At 46.3% G+C, this 17,317-nt stretch overlaps 2 protein-coding genes across 12 annotated transcripts in view; both read left to right on the forward strand.

Moving 5' to 3' along the window:
- The first annotated feature begins 85 nt into the window (after window positions 1–85).
- LOC105837541 (vesicle-associated membrane protein-associated protein A) lies at window positions 86–6,452 on the forward strand. Its single transcript, XM_012682409.3, has 6 exons — window positions 86–532; window positions 2,673–2,828; window positions 3,012–3,121; window positions 3,289–3,474; window positions 3,564–3,665; window positions 3,935–6,452. Exons 1-6 carry the CDS (start codon window positions 463–465, stop codon window positions 4,100–4,102), a joined length of 792 nt encoding a protein of 263 aa, XP_012537863.1. The 5' UTR covers window positions 86–462; the 3' UTR covers window positions 4,103–6,452.
- Window positions 6,453–9,532: 3,080 nt separating this feature from the next.
- Window positions 9,533–17,317, forward strand: part of LOC105830790 (glucose transporter type 1) — a 39,717-nt gene continuing 31,932 nt past the window's right edge. For 10 of the 11 annotated variants that reach the window (XM_036288213.1, XM_036288215.1, XM_036288209.1 and 7 more), the window contains exon 1: window positions 9,533–9,872. The gene's annotated coding sequence lies outside the window, so the exon portion shown is untranslated. Of the gene's footprint in view, window positions 9,873–13,949; window positions 15,877–17,317 lie in introns of those variants that run through there. The other variant, XM_036288210.1, reaches the window with a different exon arrangement.

A 17,317-nucleotide genomic window follows, 5' to 3' on the forward strand; every position in this document is an offset into this window, starting at 1 on the left:
GCCTCCTACACCTCGCGCAGCGGTGCGGCGCATGCGCATCGGTCGTCAGCCGCGAATCGGAATCAGTCCAACGGAATCTCGGGAAAGATACGGTACGGTTCTCGGGGACGAGACACACGACGTTGTGCACGGCCAACGCGGGGAATCGCGACGACGAGAGCTAGGTTGCACCAGGTGACTCGTCAATACGCGGGGGCCCGACGCGTTGCCGATCACCCGTAGGCGCTTCAGCGGACGGCGTCAGCGGCGGCGGCGGTGACGACGACGACGACGACGACAACGGAGGAGAGGAGAAGGCGAAGAAGAAGCGGCGGTGACGGCGGCGGTGGCGGTGGTGGTGGTGGTGGTGGTGACGGCGGCGGCGGCGGCGGCGGTGGCGGAGGAGGAGGAGGAGGTGGTGGAAGACAGCAACAAAGCCCTGCTCGTCCGTCGGGAAGTACGAGTCCGTTTTAAACCGCCAGGATGTCCAAGCCTGTCGAGAAGCCGGAACAAGTTTTGATCATCGAACCTCAAAACGAACTGAGATTCAGGGGTACGCTGAAAACCACGGGAGAGAATATCCTGGGGGATATCACTCCACCCGCACCTCTCATTCTCTATCATTAAGTCTTTCACGTCATTCTCCTACCGAGGAGGCTGCTTTATCGCGAGTCACGCGAGCGAGCGACGTCCGGCGACTGGAGGAACTGTGCACGACAACGGGGTCTACGTCGTCGGAGCTACGTCGTCAAGATGACGTAAGATCGTTTCGCTCGCTCGCTGGCTCGCTGGCTCGCCCGAGCGGCCGTACGTACGTTCCTCGTTCGCGCGTTCCTCGGCCACGCTGCGTGACCGTAGCGCGCGTCGAGCGGCAGCAGCTTCGAGGTCGCCGCGGCCTCGACGAGCGTGTGCGACGTACCTCGCTGGCCCCGTACCTAACCCCATCTGTCCCTCCCGCAATCCGCTGATTGTCATCCGCCGTCGCGGCGCCGCGAAGGCCGAGCGTTTCCATCCGTCCGCCCGTCCCGATTCTCTTCGCGAGGAGGATCTCTCGTCGAAGAGACGATCGGGCAGGTGACGACGAACGGGCTCCCGCGCCCTCTCTGACCGCTACCGCGTTTCCGGAGCCCGTTGTTTTTTCCCACCCGTTAACGGAAAAGGGGAGCGCGCGCGAAAAAGAAAGAAAGAGAGAGAAAGAGAGATCGGTCGATCGTTTCCCGGTGCCATCGATCGGCGCTCCGCGTCGTACGACCGCCCGCCGTCGTTTACCTCGGGGCTCAACCGCGGACGATGATCGCTGATCGCCGATACGGGGAAACCCATTTATTGAATTTATACCGCTGCTCTACTTAGCCGCCACCGTCGCCGCCGTACGCGACGGTAATCCATAAGAGCCTTCGTTTATTTATGCCTCGCGGGACAGGAGGCCGCCGGTAGATCGCGAATTCTCCGAATAATGCCGCACGAATTTTTCACGATCCTCTCCCCCCCCCCCCCCCCAGAATTCTCTTTCTCTCTTTCTCTCGAACGGACCTGCGGTGGGAACGTTGAACTCTCCGATTTCTCCCTGCGTCCACCTACGCGCGTCCGCGGGCTCTTCGATGGTCCCTTCCGAATCTCACGCGAGACGGAACGGATCTTTGCGGATTTATTGTCCGCAGCACAGCACCGCCCACGCGATGTGGGATTTCATTTAGCACCTCGATCGTCACGGTCGCCACGTCTGTTTACGCGTTTGTTCATTCGTTTGCTCGCTCGTTCGTTCGTTCGTTCGTTCGTTCGTTCGTTCGTTTGCTCGCTCGTTTTTACCGATCGTCGTGAAAATGGGACTTATTAATTATGTTTAAATCGTGTGATGTAACGTCCTTCGACTATGACCGGCGCGCCGAATGCGTGTCGTACGTACGTACTTATTGTTAGAAAGAGACAAACACTCGGGCGCCAATCGTTCGTGGCGTATCGCTGTTTCTCGAGCTCGATTTTATCGGAATTGAAATACACTTGAAAAGCGAAAACAATCTGCAATCATTCATCCCTCCACCTTAATTATTCCTCCTCCTCCTCTCTTTATCGTATGTATAATTCTTTTGCATATATATGTAACAAATTGACATCACATTTTTATTACATCTGTGTCTTGTGTAACTTGACATAGTAATAATTCAACGATAATGAAGTAATTACAATTATAAGACGGTTGACTTTTACGTTGGTTGTGTGAGAGCGATTAACGAATTTTGCTTGTATCGTTACTTGCAAAAGGAATTTAAATGTTATTTAATAAAACGGTGACTAATAACCGAATGACTAGCAAATAATGCTGAATGATTGATCTTGATTAGCGAATTTTTTTTGAGAAAAAACCGCAAAGTAATTTCTAGTAGTTTCACACGATACTGTGATATTTGTAGAGTATAAGAAGGATTTTATTAATTACATAATAACTGACTAGAGATATTACTAACTCATAAAAAAGTATTTTGCTGTGTCAAATATTTACATATTCATATTCTTTGTACTTTGAATTTGTACTTTTCCAGGATCGTTCCTTTTTTTTACCACATGTTCTTGACTTTCACGATCTCTACATTATTTATATTACATTATTACAAAAGAAATACGTGTTCGATACTGAATTGCGCGTAAGTAGCTGTCATTATAAATAATTAATTTTGTTATTTATTTTGTTGCAGGTCCGTTCACAGGTGGCCCTGTTACGTCGTATATAAAATTAATCAATCCTACAAATAAAAAAGTATATTTTAAAATAAAAACTACTGCCCCGAAAAGATATTGTGTACGCCCGAATTCGGGAGCTTTGAAGCCCAAAGATGTGACGGAAATCGCAGGTCAGTTTGCATTAATTAAATTACAAATTTTATATATTTTCAAATTTTATTTTTTTTCTAATATTTTTATTGAAATCTCATAATTCTCTCATATGTATTTCTTGGATGATATATTTATGTTTGTAAAATTCAGAAAAAAGGCTATTCTTTTATAGTTAAATATCATAAACCGTTTTATTACAGTCTGTTTGCAGCCGTACGATTTTGATCCATCTGAAAAAAACAAACATAAATTTATGGTGCAAACTGTGGTAGCACCAGATGATGATGATGATGAATATCCAATTGATGTGGTAAGAGAGTGTAACACTCATTATATTGAAATTTATTGATATATATCAATATAAGTATCAACAAATAAAATAAACTGTAATGCTTACTATTTTAGTGGTCGTTGTCTTCAACTTTGAAATAAACAAGTTATTTCTATTCTAATAAATTTTGTATATTTCTTTTTTAGTGGAAAGACATAAATCCAGACCAGTTAATGGACTCTAAACTGAAATGCGTTTTTGAAAATCCTGTAACTAGTACTACTACTAGTACAACTAAAACAACTGCAACTTCCACAGCAACTAAGGCAGACTCTAATGCAACTAATGGAAAGAATAAAACAGTCGGCGATTCTGTTAAATCGTCGCCAAAGGTAAGATATTAGTGTATTGTAGGTATTAGTTTATTGGTGTATGACACCAATAATCGTTTATCACTTCTAAACGATGTGATTTTCTTCAGATTCTTGGTGAGGCAGAAGAACAACTATTAAAAGCTGCGCAAGAGGTTAATCAGCTTAGGGTACAGGAAAGCACGCTTAGGAAGGAAAATCTTCAACTTAGGGCAAGTATTAAAGCAAAGTTAACTCTATTACATAGACTTTGTCGTACTTTCACATATATTATTTGTATGAATCAAACGTGTTGCGTTTGTATTAGTCGAGTTTACCTATATTTTATTTAAAAGATATAAAGTTGACAATTCTGTTCTATTCCTACATTCTAGGAATGATTTAATAAATAATCGACATAAAATTTAATTAAAAAGAGAAATATAACATAATTTTAAAAGTCGCGAGAAATCTCAACACAGTCGTATACATATGTCTACAGGAAGATTTAATGAAGTGGCGAAACACAGCACTGGGCAATGATGGTAATCTTGCAGCGGCCAGAGGACTAACCTCACAGAGCAATAGCCAGTTATCTCCGACAACAACTAGTATCCTCGTCGCCATAGCCATGGTTATATTCGGCTACTTTTTGGGAAAACTAATCTGAACAGCCTGTATCTTATTGTATACCTCAGTGTATCCCCACCGCCCCCAAGTTTTTTTAGCCTGTCTTCTGCCGTCATATGCCATCGTTCGATCGCAGACACAGACTCCAAACGTTGCGTTACTCGAATGTTCATAATAAATGCTATAAACACGAACGGTAGTGGTTTACATTAATAGAATTATGCTCGTTACGGGTGTGTGCTTAACCTGGTAAAATGCTTGATTTAAATTTTATTTTTTCTAATTTTTCGTCTTCTTTTTAAGAACGTGAACTTAATTGGAACACGTTAAGTAACGCTCGGTTTATGTTTACCATAGTTACATCCTTATTTTTGTGCTTGTAAAGGGTTTTTTGTACTCTGTAACTCGCGTCTTGTGCCCTGAAATAACGCTGAGCAAAATGCATTCGCGAATAACGAATAATGATCTCGTGTATACATATTTACAAAGTTTAATTATTCGTCATTCGCATTGCTCAACGCCTTGAAATCTTATTCGCGTACTGGAAATAATAAGTTACCAATTACTAATTGTTATCGCACTCTTTCTCGAATTTGTACACTTATTCGCAATAGGCCGAACCGTACTGGTGCAAGAGATCACACATGAGCGAGTGAGGATGCTGTTATACTGTCATAGCATCTTTCTCTACGTATAATAAAATTCTTAAGTCACGCATAAATAATATTGTACAATCGACAGCAGAAATAGTGTCCACAGTTGCTGGTGTACCGAGAACGATTGTTGCCCACGCTCGCTCGATTTGCACTGCCTCGGTGCATCCGCGCCAGGCGCCGTTCTCGTTCTCCGTTGTACATATTGTGTCCATTTGAAAAAAAAAAATATATAAACACAGTCGGGGCCGGAGGGGAAGAAGGGGGGGGGGGGTAGAGGCTGGCTGCTGAAGAGTAGTGGTTCATGATCCAACAATTGGTTGTGTGATAGTTTTATCTCACCAGCGTTGGTATAAATGATAAAGAGAGGGAGAGAGCGAGAGAAAGAGAACGTTATAAAATGCATTGAACTTACTCGACGCTTCAGTGTACTTTTTATTTCTTTATGTTTGTCTTACGAAAATAATGAATAAAGATATATCTCGGATAAATCAGACAAATATCGAAGGGTTTTGAATTTTGCACCTCTCTTCTCGTCCAAATTGAGGACGCGACAATTATACATGGATACGATATTAATTTTTGTCGAGAGGAGTCCGAAGCGAACGAGTCGCTCAAGCTTTACGAGCTGATAACGAGTTAACCGCAGGTTGTCACATTAAACTACTGTTATTGCAGCACGTAATACTCATTTCACACACAGATATAGAGATATTTATATAACTGTGCCTTAGAACTTAGAGGCAATATAGCGTAAAAATACGATTTTAATATTACTGGCTTCCTTTGTCGCTCCGAGTTTTTTTACACCGCCTTTTCGGCAATCTTTTTTTTTTTTAGCGAGCTACAAATTTCCATGTGCATCTCGTAGTAGTTCTGTAATATGCATGCGGAAGATGTAAAGAATACGTTTTGCCGTTAAATTAGACACTGTATAAATGCGTTTTTTCGCTGCGCGTTTGACGCGTGTGCTTTATGTCGGTGTGAAATTTTTATCGCTGTACGAGTTTCTAATTCGGAGAGGCAGTTTATTCGGACTTCTCTACAATAGCGTTATTTTCCAAGACACATTCCTATTGTAAAACGTTCGGTTTTGGCGCGCGAGGAGAACTCAGCGGCTCCTACAGCGCGAGAGAACGATCTTAGATCTTGAATCGTGTAAAGTCGAGCTCTATCTCTCCCTACATATATATATTTTACATGTATACCCTGTGTATTAATTATGCAGTTCGTTAATTCGAATCTGATCTATGTCGCGTCTTTGTAAAACAATATATGTGTATATACACATGCATATATACATATATGTATATGTATGTATATATATGTGTATGTTATATATGTATATGTATGTATGTATATTCGTGCCTAAGAGAAGGCAAATGCACGTTTCTCATCTCGTGCGTTTTATTTGCACCAGAGGTACTCTCCATATTCCGTAGAAAAAAAAAGAAGCGATGCAATTAGTATATGCACAGTGCATAAACATCCCTTAGATACTACTATTATTACTACTACTACGTTAGTGAGATTTTATTACAGATATACCAAGAATTTGTTGTATATGATCTATATACGATTGTTATACGTATAATTATATATATATATATCATTATCGAGAGTTTTTGCGGTTTTGCTTCATGCGTGACACCATGTTGTCACGTGCGATTAATAATCTATTAACAGCGATTTCGTTAACACTCGTGTTTGAATAAAAGTATTCTATTAAAGAATGTACTATGCAGACTTTTTGATGTTTCGTTACCACAGTATACAGTTATGTCCGTTCAATTATACGTCGAAAACGTCCTAAAACTTTAATCTAAGTTTATAAATTATTATTAAAATTAATTTAATATTCTATTTAATATTAATTTAACATTACCTTAGTTTTTATTTTATTTTTCATTTTCTTTTTTTACTTCAAGAACTTAAGATATGAGAAGTTACAGAATTGCAATCCGATATATCATGGTTCACGATAAGTTCTTTTAAGAGCAAGAATGAGAGTGCATGTATGACGCACGTTGCGGCGCGGCGCAGAGATACGCCAGTTTCGATAATATTTTGCAGAGAGGTATGATAGGTTCACGAATAGAATTACAGTCATCTTAAGATAGTCATTTCTTACAGTTACACGTGTAATTCTCTGACTTACCGATTCAAACACATAACTTGAAACCAAAGTACTCGATTAAAATAGATTAATATTAGAATCCAAATATTGATTTCTGGATATAGAGTTTTAATAGCATTGACAATAGTTAAAAAAACAAATTTCTTCACACGATATTCAAGGCGATGGAATGAACGAAGAAGAGGGACGATTCCTGCGAGCATCCTCGTGACGCGCGAGACAGTTTCTGAAAGGGGTAGCATCCCTAGAAAGAGAGCGCGTAGGTAGATCTCTAAAGTGGAGTAGGTCAACTCATAACCAGACCGCAATCTACGTACGTCTCCCTACGCGTCTATATTTTCGGTCACGTCGGAAGGTCGCGGTCCACCCATTGCGGTAAGAACGTCAAAGTATAAGACCTCCTGAACTGTCAGGGGAGGGACGCGGGAAGGGGGAGGGGAAAGTGAGTTCAGCTTTTTCATATCCCGTTTCCCGTTCGGTGTTTACGTCATCGGTTTGAGCGAGAGATCTGAATCTCTCGTTCTACATGAAAAGCTTCATTCTCGCTCTCGTTACATCGCGTTAGACCTTTGCTTGCGCAAATCCATCAAAGATTTTTGGCAGTAGCGTGCCCCGGGATACGCCACGTTGCTAAATATAGCTGGCATATAGAGGGAAATACGATAAGACGAGGAAGTTTAGATAAGGATCGTCATGACAACTCCGTGATTTAGTGCCGTAAACGTTGGGGCTTTGGCCTTTACCACACGTTACATGCCGAGAGATTAGAGGCTTTTTGCAGTAACGTTTCTTGGATACGATAAATGCTAATGTCTAATGTTAACGGGGGACTTCACTGACTTTTAGTCGCGGCATCGAGAGGCAATCGGCGGTATCAATGAGTTTCGGTAATCGCAAGAGAAAATCCTATTAGTCGTTGGTCGTTCAGGCGGACATGGACTCGGAGCGTTCACCGTACTAGTCGAAGGGTACACGGTGTCCTCCTTGGATGACCCCGAAGCCCCGACGATCCCCTAATGTCAACGGCAAGGGGAATTAGTCGGCGGTCATCGGAGAGCCGCGACGCGTTTTCCACGACACCCCTATCGCGGGGCTCCCTATCCCCCTTCCGCGATCGGGTCACTCGGTGACCGATGACGCTCGGCACCGAGAGACGTTCGGTTGGAAACTAAAGTCGGGCACGACGCGACTTCCTCGGTCACGCCATACAGATAAATCGGGATACGGGAAGAGGGAAAGAGTGAGGAGGAGGAAGAGAAGGGGGGGGGGGGAGAGGAGGTGGCGGCGGCGGCGACGGTGATGACGGTGGTGGCGGTGGTGGTGGCGGCGGTGGTGGTGGCGGAGCGACGGATGCAGCGCAGAGCACAGCCTGATCAGGGTGGCGGCGGCAGTAGCGGCGGCTATTGATTTCAAGGGCTTCCTTAGCCCCCCGCCTTGCCGCTGAGTGCCCGACGGCGCCAGGTCGCCTCGAAAGGCTCGCGGTGCCCGTGACTAAACGCGCTCTCGCCTTTCCTCGCGTGGAAACCCGACGGAAACGCGTCTCCGGGCGCGGGGGAGGGTCATCGTCGGGCTAACGTGCGAACGTGCGAGAGTTTGCGAGAGTTCGCGGGGGGGAAGGGAACGGCTCGCCTCCGGTTGATTCAACGCCGAGGTCGATAATAATCCCCAGTCGCGGTCCTGCTATTTGGGAATCTGCGAAGGAGGTGAAAAAAAAGGGAGGGAGAAGAGATCGACGGAGAGATCGATCGTCGAGAGATCGTTTGCGCACGGAAATCGGAGAGGACGTCAAGGGGGAACTCCGGTTCCTCTCTCGGGGTTGTCGAGTAGGACGACATCGCGCGGGTGCGGCACACGCTCGAGGAAGGGTTAAGAGATAAAGTCGCGGCGCGCGAGACGCGGGGTAAGGGGAGGAGAGGGGGCGGTGGTGGCGCCCGACCACCTACCCCCCGAGAGCGGGTGGTCCCGCTTGCGTTACGGCACTGCGCGAGTCGGGCCGAGCACAGACGCGGATCGCGGGGTGAGCCGTCGCTCGCCATACGTCGAACTGGGTGCCCCGCGTTGGGGCGTCTCCTGGCATCAGCGGGCATCGGTGTCGTGCAGTCGATCGGGGGACGAGCACCGTCTTCTGCGAGTCCCCGTGCGTGTAATCGCCGCGAGACAGAAAGAGAGGGAGAGAGAGAGAGAAAGAGAGGGAGAGAGAAGGAGAGAAAGAGAGAGAGATAGAACGAATGTGAACGAGGGTGAGAACGAGAGAAAGGGGTAGAGAAGGCAAGAGCGACGAAAGAGTGCGTGCGACCTGTGCGTTCGATCTTTTTTCTTCCTTTTTTTCTTTCGCGCCCACACATACGGTGCGATCGAGCGCCAATCGGGGCATCATCATCATCAACAGTAGCAGCAGCAGCAGCAACACGCAAAAAACGGAGCGCACGCCGAGGGACGCGACGACGATGACACTGCGACGATGTTACTCGGGGTGGTAGCGCGACCACGGTGGTGTAGTCGTAGCGTGGTGGTCGTAGTTGCGCGGACCAGCAGCAGCAGTAGCAGCAGCAACAGCAACAGCAGTAGCAGCAGTAGTGCGGACGTCGGCGCCGTCGTCGTCGTCGTCGTCGGGAGTGCACGCGATCGCACGGGCGAGGAGGAGATGGTGTCCTCCCCGGATTGCACGGAGGTGGGAAGTGATTACTCGTCGTCGTCGTCGTCATCGCCGTCGTCGTCGTCGTCGCCGTCACCATCGCTGTCGTCGTCATCGTCATCATCTTCATCTTCGTTATCGTCGTCGTCAGTTGTTCGCGCTAACGTCGCCGCGTTCTCCGCGTACAGCGTCGTCGACGTCGTCGTAACTGCCACCGCCGCCGCCGCCGTCGCCGCCGCCGCCGCCGCCGCTGCCGCCGCCGTCGTCGTCATCGTGGGTGCCGCCACCAGTCCCGCCACTGCCACTACTGCCGTTTCCGACGCGAGCATGTTCGTCGTCCGCGCTGCCAACGAGGCTTCCACCGCGACGGTCTAACCCCGTGAGGGTGAGTGCGAGCCATCATCATCATTATCCCTGAGCCATGTCTACCTCGCGTATTCTCGACCCTTACCGCGAGTTTTTTTGCGTCGAGTAACCGCTTCGGGGGTGCGCTTCTCGTTTCCCCTCGTTCGTTTCCCGACGGCGATCTAGAGCACGAGAACGGGGGGGTGCGAAGAAATCGAAAGATAAACGAGTCGGGCGGCGTGGCAACCGAGAAAGAGAAAGGGAGGAAGGAAGAGGAGGAGGGAGAGGAGGTTGGAGGAGGAGGACGGCGAGAGGGTGAGAAGAATTTCTTCGCTCTCGCCTACTCGCTTCTCCGATCTCTCTTCCACCCTTTTCTCCCTTTTTCTCTTCTCTTCTCGGCCCAGCTCGCCTCGCTCGCTCGCGTCACGATCGCCGCCGTGCCCCGGCGGCGAGTCCCTCCACATAACTTTCGTCAATCGATAATACAAGACGTCCGCAACGTCGTGCGGCGCTCGTAAGATCGGCCTAGCAGAACGACGGCGAGATTTGTGCCTTCGTGTTGCGGGTAATAACGTGTGAGCGGACCAGCGGCGAGTGAGTTGCTACCAGCCGTCGAAGGGAAATGCGCGAGGGGCACACTCCGCTCCGCCGCGACCCTACCCTCTCGTTCGATGCCGCGCGTTTCGAGTTCAACCTCGAGCGAGCGAGGCATCGCGGAGGGTTGGCGTTCGCGACTCGACAGCGCGCGTGTCTCTGTTTCCCTTGCATTTCCCTCTTTTCCACTTCTTTTTCCGAAACTCGTCGATAATACCCCCTCCGTCGCACCCCCCCTCAGCGAACTTTCCTTTCCGTGTAATCCGGATCGTCTTTCCGCTCTCTCCCCCGTGCGATCGCGAGCTTTCCGTGAAGGAGTAAAGATAGATTGATCGCGCTTGTTACGTAAAATCTGTCATTCGGCCGCATGAAATGTATATTCCGTCATATCTTTCGCGATAGCGCGAATGAATATTTTTTTTGATACTATCGGAATGTCAATCGCGGGGGTAGCTTCGCCCGGGGAAAACTCGGGCTCTAAATTTAGGATCCTGTCCGTGAAATATTATCCGGCGCGTTCGGGACACTTGTGCGTCGGGACCGCGCGCGAGAATATGATGGAGGATTTCCTCTCGCGTGGCAGGCACACGGGAGAGGGGTGGCACTTTCTGGGTGAGATAAACGTCAACGATCGGTTTACTCGAATTCCACCGCCAATATGTTGCAACGCAACGGCCGCGACGCCGAGGCCTCTTAACATCGCGTTATTCGAATTCGCGTTTCAGGCACCCCCACCGTCAGAATATCACGATTCCCGTCGCTCGCGTGACTCCCTCCGATGCCTGGCTTAATGAGATTCGGGAACGTACGCGAAGAAATCTCGGAATTTCGCGGCGCCCGGTGCCGTGGGTGCCCCAGGTGCGAGGATTCATTTTTAACCCCCCCCGCGCGCGCAACGGGGCCTCGGCAAACCCCGTCGGTTTCCCCCGGCTTAATGATCGTATCAGGCCGTTCTTATTTCACGGGTGGATCTATAGAACGTCCTAGAATTGGCAGACAATCGATATATAGCGCGCTGGCCGGTCGGAGTTAATTTTTCCTTAGCGAAAATGTCGAGGGAGGTCGTCGCTTTCTTCCAAACATTCTAAATTCCGACACCCGATATAGCCGCGAGGTCCGCGGGGGATTCTCTACGTTGAAATAAAAAAGATTCTCCGTTCCGACTCTCTCGGGGGAGGGGGGAGGGGGGGGGAGAGTCTTAAATTAAACGACGAGCGTGAATAAATTCCGCGAGGGAGGGTAGAATTCCGCGTTCGCCCTTCCGCCGATTTTAGATCACCTGTCGCGCGTGAATGAATGCCCGAGTTTCCGAGCCATTATCCGTTTTTTTTGGAAGGAGGGCGCGCGCGGAATAATTTAGCCCCCCCCCCGGTAACGTTTGTCAATTTTTAAAGCCTCTCATGAAAACATATTCGAGCGCTCGGAAAAGGGGCGTATTCACTCCGCAGGTATCTCCGAAGATATACGGCCGTTCATACGGTCTTAAAAAATGCATAACAACTCCTTGCGCACGGTTATCCCTCCGCCGGGGAAAATTCCTTCCTGAAAATTATTAATTTAGCGCCCACCGCCACCGAAGGTGGGCTCCTCATTCCTTATTTTATTTGCGGTACGTGCCATGGTTTCCGCTCGCTCTTTCTCTCTCTGCCCCGGTTTCGGTAAAAACTCCGACTCCCGACCGATACGTCAGCGAGAAGAGGAAGAATCCTCTTTGCGCATCTGCGACACGCTTTTGCCGGGCGTATCCTCGGTGTATAATCCGGCGAGGGACGAGACGATGATATCTAAGGGGCATACCGAATAAGCTAATGACGCGCGGGACATTAATCTCGTTAGTCATGTCAGCGGCTTTGGCTTTCGCGGCTTTCGAGATGGGTCACCGGAATACCGTAACACTCCGGGCTTTCGTTCGTCGATATACGAGATTACACCAGGCGCGCCTATAGATGCACATGCATCTTCGCGAACGTATTAGTGCATTACGTATGCATTAACGTACGGTAGCCCTTGATGCGCCGAATAGAGAATAGGACAAATCTCGAATGTATTGAATAGAGAAGACTGTGCTTTTCTTCGGGCGGGATTAATTAATATTTATCGCGCGAGGTTTGTGAATTAGGGAAACTGCGACGAGGGAGAGGGAGAGTGTGGTCCCGCAAAAAAATTGCTCTGAAAGGAAGATTAATCCTTCGGCCGAATTTGCGAACGCCGCCCGAGGCGAGAAACGGTTTCCTGCGTACTCACATCCGGTGCATAATAAAAATTACATATTTACAACGAAAGAGAGGCCATCTATCCCTCTTTCAAAATTCTATTCTATTTTAAGCGTTAATATTTCACACGGGCGTTACAAAAGTGAGAGCAAACGAGTGAGTGAGAGAGAGAGAGAGAGAGAGAGAGAGAGAGAGAGAGAGAGAGAGAGAGAGAGCACTTTATTATTAAAACTGTAATTAAAAGAGTGGGAGTGGTCGCGTCATACTGTTGTCCGATCTGCAGCCGGGCGTGTTTACCTTATAACAGCATTTAGCGAGGGTCCCCATCCTAGTTACAACCGGTGAAGTACAGTGTAATAAATTGGCGCGGCCGACAGTCTCCTCCGGGGCGAGATGTGCACTAAGGGTCGAGTAGCGAGGGGAGGGGGGGGGGAGAAAAAGCGCATGAATAGAACGAAGACACGAAATTTGCATCGGAGGAGGTCGTATGCACGCGGGAAGAGCGTGTCACGGGAATGAAAAGTTCGGGCTTTCGGGATGATCGAGGGAGGGGTAAACCGAAGGGAGGGGGGGAAGGGGGAGGAACGGGGGCCAAGTAGGTCGCGGGCATATGCACGTTCGTCAAAAGCGCCGCGAACTTTGCGAATCCGCGGCTGGCTAAAAACTTGTCGGCCGATGTGTCGTGGCCGAAGATGCATTGCGGGCATCTCGACGCGCCATGCGACACGTCGGCCGACGACGTCTCGCCTTCTTTTCCCGCTGCATCTCCCGTGCAAGTAAATTCTGTCCCCCTACGGGTAACATCCTCTCGCGAGATGATCTCGCGAACATTTCTCGGCGTCTTTCGCGGTAACGAGCGGTTATTAAATTTCGTCGAAGCGACTGCGAGAGGGAAAGGCGCGACGCTCGTCTTTTTCCTCTTTTACGAGGCACGCTGCGTTCAATGCGGATGAATTAACCCTCGTGACATTTACGAGGCACGCTCGGAATGAGGTTCGTTAAGATCATTACGGTATAAGTGCCGATCTGGCTTCAATAGCTATCAGTCGGAGCAAAGGACATTATTTTAAACCGTTTTTGAAAGGCCTTTCTTTCCTCGCGAAAGCTGCCCGAAAATCAATAAGGAGGACGTATAGATCTTGATCAATTAAAAATAAATTATTTCTTAATAAAAAGTATACCCAATTAAATATGTAAAGTGCTTTCACGAATTAAATTCACTATGCTCAAGTAAACTATAAGATCTTATTTCTGGTCTAATTTCAAGCAGATGCAATTTAATTGCAGACTATTCACTAAGCTATTTAAGCACAAAGTTTAAATAAATCAATAATAGTTTACCTTAAAAAATTTACTACAAATTCGTTGGAATATTTCTTTCAAGGATGCTGGTTCTGAAACTGCTTTAGTAATCTATTTGAAATTTTGAATTATAAAGAAATATCTTTATATTTATCTGTAAAATTTTTCGCTTAACTTTTACTTCAAAATAGTCTTGACAATACGGCTAGTTTTCCGCATGAATTCGTAGAAACGGTGAATTTAATTTATGCGGTAATACCTCTACAAAACTGATAGCTAGAGATAGTCTACATGAAAAATCAACATTACAGCGCGTACGTAATGATGCACATTATACACAGGCTATTCATAAAACAGGCAGCAAAATTCCCACAGTGTATTCACGCAATCGCGAAGACGAATGAAGTTTTTATCAACATATGTTGAAAAAAACTCAAATTAAATTATGAGAAAGTCGCAATAAAAACTAATTTGCAATAATTTTTACAATATTTTGAAAGAAAATCGATTTGATTCGTCGAACAGAAGAATCTACTCACAAAAGAGAGAACTTTAGAAAATTTATTTTTACGTGCACTTTCATAATTCTTTGCAGAGAATCAATATTATAAGTAATTAAATTTTTATATTATTAGCATTTATTTTTTCATTTAGAGAATCTTTGTCTGTCAAGATTTAAAAAAAATAGTCGATAAACGTTTGATGGATATCGCGCGTGTTGCGGAACGGATTCACAGGATTAGGTATCTCGACGGGCGGACGAAATATCAAAAGATTTGAAACGGAAAGCAAGTCTCGGAAAGAACGTCTTTATTTGTCAGTCTTGGTGTCCGCTCTGCTTACTTGCTAAACTCTGAATGTCGATCCTCGCTCTGCCTAATCCTTCTCTCAAGGCTGTAGCTTTCCCTCCCTCCGTAAATATTTTTCCCGATCGCGTTCCTACGTTACTTTACGTTTCGATGTTTGTTCTACAATTTTATTTTCCATTACCGCTATAATTTGATGGCTGTATATTCGCCACAAACGTAATTGTTGGCTGGTACATACAAGAATCGTATTACATCGAAATGATTTAAAAGAATAAAGAATTAATAGACGCAATTTATTTGTGTCGTGTCTCTGCATTACGCGCTCGATCCTCGCGTACGAAACGTCGCGAAAAACCGCGAAACAGAGAGAGAGAGAGAGAGAGAGAGAGAGAGAGAGAGAGAGAGAGAGAGAGAGAGAGAGAGAGAGGGAGAAGGAGACACAGATCCGTCAGGCTTGGCGCGCGCAAACCACCTTGACGGTAAAGCGTCGGTGGGAGACATGAAAGGAGAACGGAGCTGTGCGCGAACTATTAGTCGAACGGAGATGAAAGCAAAGTGCGTGCACGTGATCCGGTCAATCCGGTGGTAGGAGAAACCCGCAGAACTGGGAGAGTGCAAGCGAGAGAGCGAGAGAAAGAGAGAAGGAGAGACAGAGACAGAGAGAATGAGGTTCGAATAAATTTCTGTACATTTCAGTATAGTCGCGTCGCATCAACGGGCGACAACGAGCTTTTCAACGCGACGAACCCGCGCGTTGCATGCTCTCGGCGCACTTGCAGCCGGATGCAACGCGAAGTGCAGCCTTGCCGTCCCGCAAGTATCACGGCTCCGCGCGGCCGACGGATTACTTTCCCGTATTCCGCCAGTAGAATGCCAACGACGGGTACGACAGGCGGGAGTGCGTTTGTAGATCATCATAACAGAAGCCTGCTGTGCGTGTGCCTCGTGTGTCGGTGCTCGTGAACTGGTTTTTCCTCGCTCGTCTGTCTGGACGCTCTCGGAATTTTCGCGATCGGACAAATTTTCCTCTGAAACGGAATTTTCGCCGCGCGAGAAACTTTCGCTGCAATATGTGACGCGACCTGCGCGGAGAGTATATAGTCGCTCGCATTAGTTTGGATTCCGCGTAAGTAAAATGAACACGTGTTACGCGCGCCGTGCCTCGTTATGTCTTTGTATTATATTTTATCAGAAGGAAAAAAAAAAGAAGGATTTCCATGCGATTCCGAGTAGGATATATTTGTCATCTTAAAATTGAAATTAAAATTGTTTAATTAAATTAATGGCTTTTTAATTGAATTCTAAAACTTATTTATTATCATTACTTTATCATCGTTACGTGCCGATGACAGTAGCAATGCGATAAAAACATATCGTAAAGCATTCATCTCTCTTTTATGATGCTCGAATATCTTTACGCAATTTCGCGCTCTTATCAGGACGATTATAGCACGCAGTTAATTGTGCCTTAACAACAGAAATAAGCAACTAATTGCATAAGCAACGAGCACGAGAGTCTATATTGTTTTCATGCCGCTAATCGAATCGTGTTTATCGTTTTCCCCCTGAAACGATAAATTTTTCTCCGTGAAATCACTTGATTACGTTTACCGAAAGCTTTGTACGGCAAAATAAACTTTGATCAATGAGTAAATCGTACGCGAGTTTTTATCGTGAGGAAAGTGTCACGCAACGAATGCCCCCTCCCTCTCTCTTTTTTTTTGTTATTTATTCACGTGACGGACGACGAAAAAAAAAACTTTAACAAAGGATGTCGCCGTGCAGCAATTCTATATTCTTAGGAAATTCTGTTGTCCTGACTCGACCGATTTGGTTATTCATGGCCGTTTAAAGCTTAAAGCGGCAGCGGTTCACGTACAATATTCATGGCAGGGACAAGAGATGCGATCCAACCGAGCCGAACGCTGACACATTTCTAAGCCATGACTTGACACCGGGTAGACCGACGATAACGGCGTATTCGTGCCTAGTTGTTAACAATTGCTGCTTCTCGAGTCCAAAAACTACTGTGTAACAACAGAGCTCATGCAGTAACGAGCTCTAATTCGAGTCAGTCTTTTCGGGATTTAAAATTGCAAAGAAAACCTATAAGAAATTAGTGCGTAGGTTATTTATAATAATTATAAAGTGAAAAAGTAATTGCATATAGCAAACGTTCTGATCTCGATTAGCATTCTCTTTAGTGCGTGAAAAAAAAAATAGTATTAATTTTTATGGTAGATAGAGTATAGATAGGATATATTGATAAAAAAGAATCTGTAGAATTTATTGGCTTCTGGAAATTAACTGTTGTCAAGGTATGTCAAGATACTAGTAGCTGACTATAACGTTGTAGGAATCGAAGGAGAGACACAAGGAAATACCCAATAATTATCCGATCAATGGCATATGTAATTTTAAATATAATCCCGCGTAGTTGCAGTGTCTTAGCCACGTTTCGCGGAAAACGAAGAGAAAATTTCACAACGCAGTCGGGATCGTGTTGCAGATGCCATTTTCCTGTTACAATAAATTTTCTATCAGCCTATAGATTTACAAAAAGTCCT

This window comes from Monomorium pharaonis, chromosome 6 (genome assembly GCF_013373865.1).
Source record: "Monomorium pharaonis isolate MP-MQ-018 chromosome 6, ASM1337386v2, whole genome shotgun sequence".
Taxonomy (NCBI): Eukaryota; Metazoa; Arthropoda; class Insecta; order Hymenoptera; family Formicidae; genus Monomorium; species Monomorium pharaonis.

Bases quoted from the DNA above. Each gene is read 5' to 3' on its own strand.
- LOC105837541 (XM_012682409.3), top strand. From the start codon at position 463: ATGTCCAAGCCTGTCGAGAAGCCGGAACAAGTTTTGATCATCGAACCT. The intron at 533-2,672 runs GTACGCTGAAAA...ATTTTGTTGCAG, and splicing joins AAACGAACTGAGATTCAGGG to GTCCGTTCACAGGTGGCCCT. The intron at 2,829-3,011 runs GTCAGTTTGCAT...GTTTTATTACAG, and splicing joins AGATGTGACGGAAATCGCAG to TCTGTTTGCAGCCGTACGAT.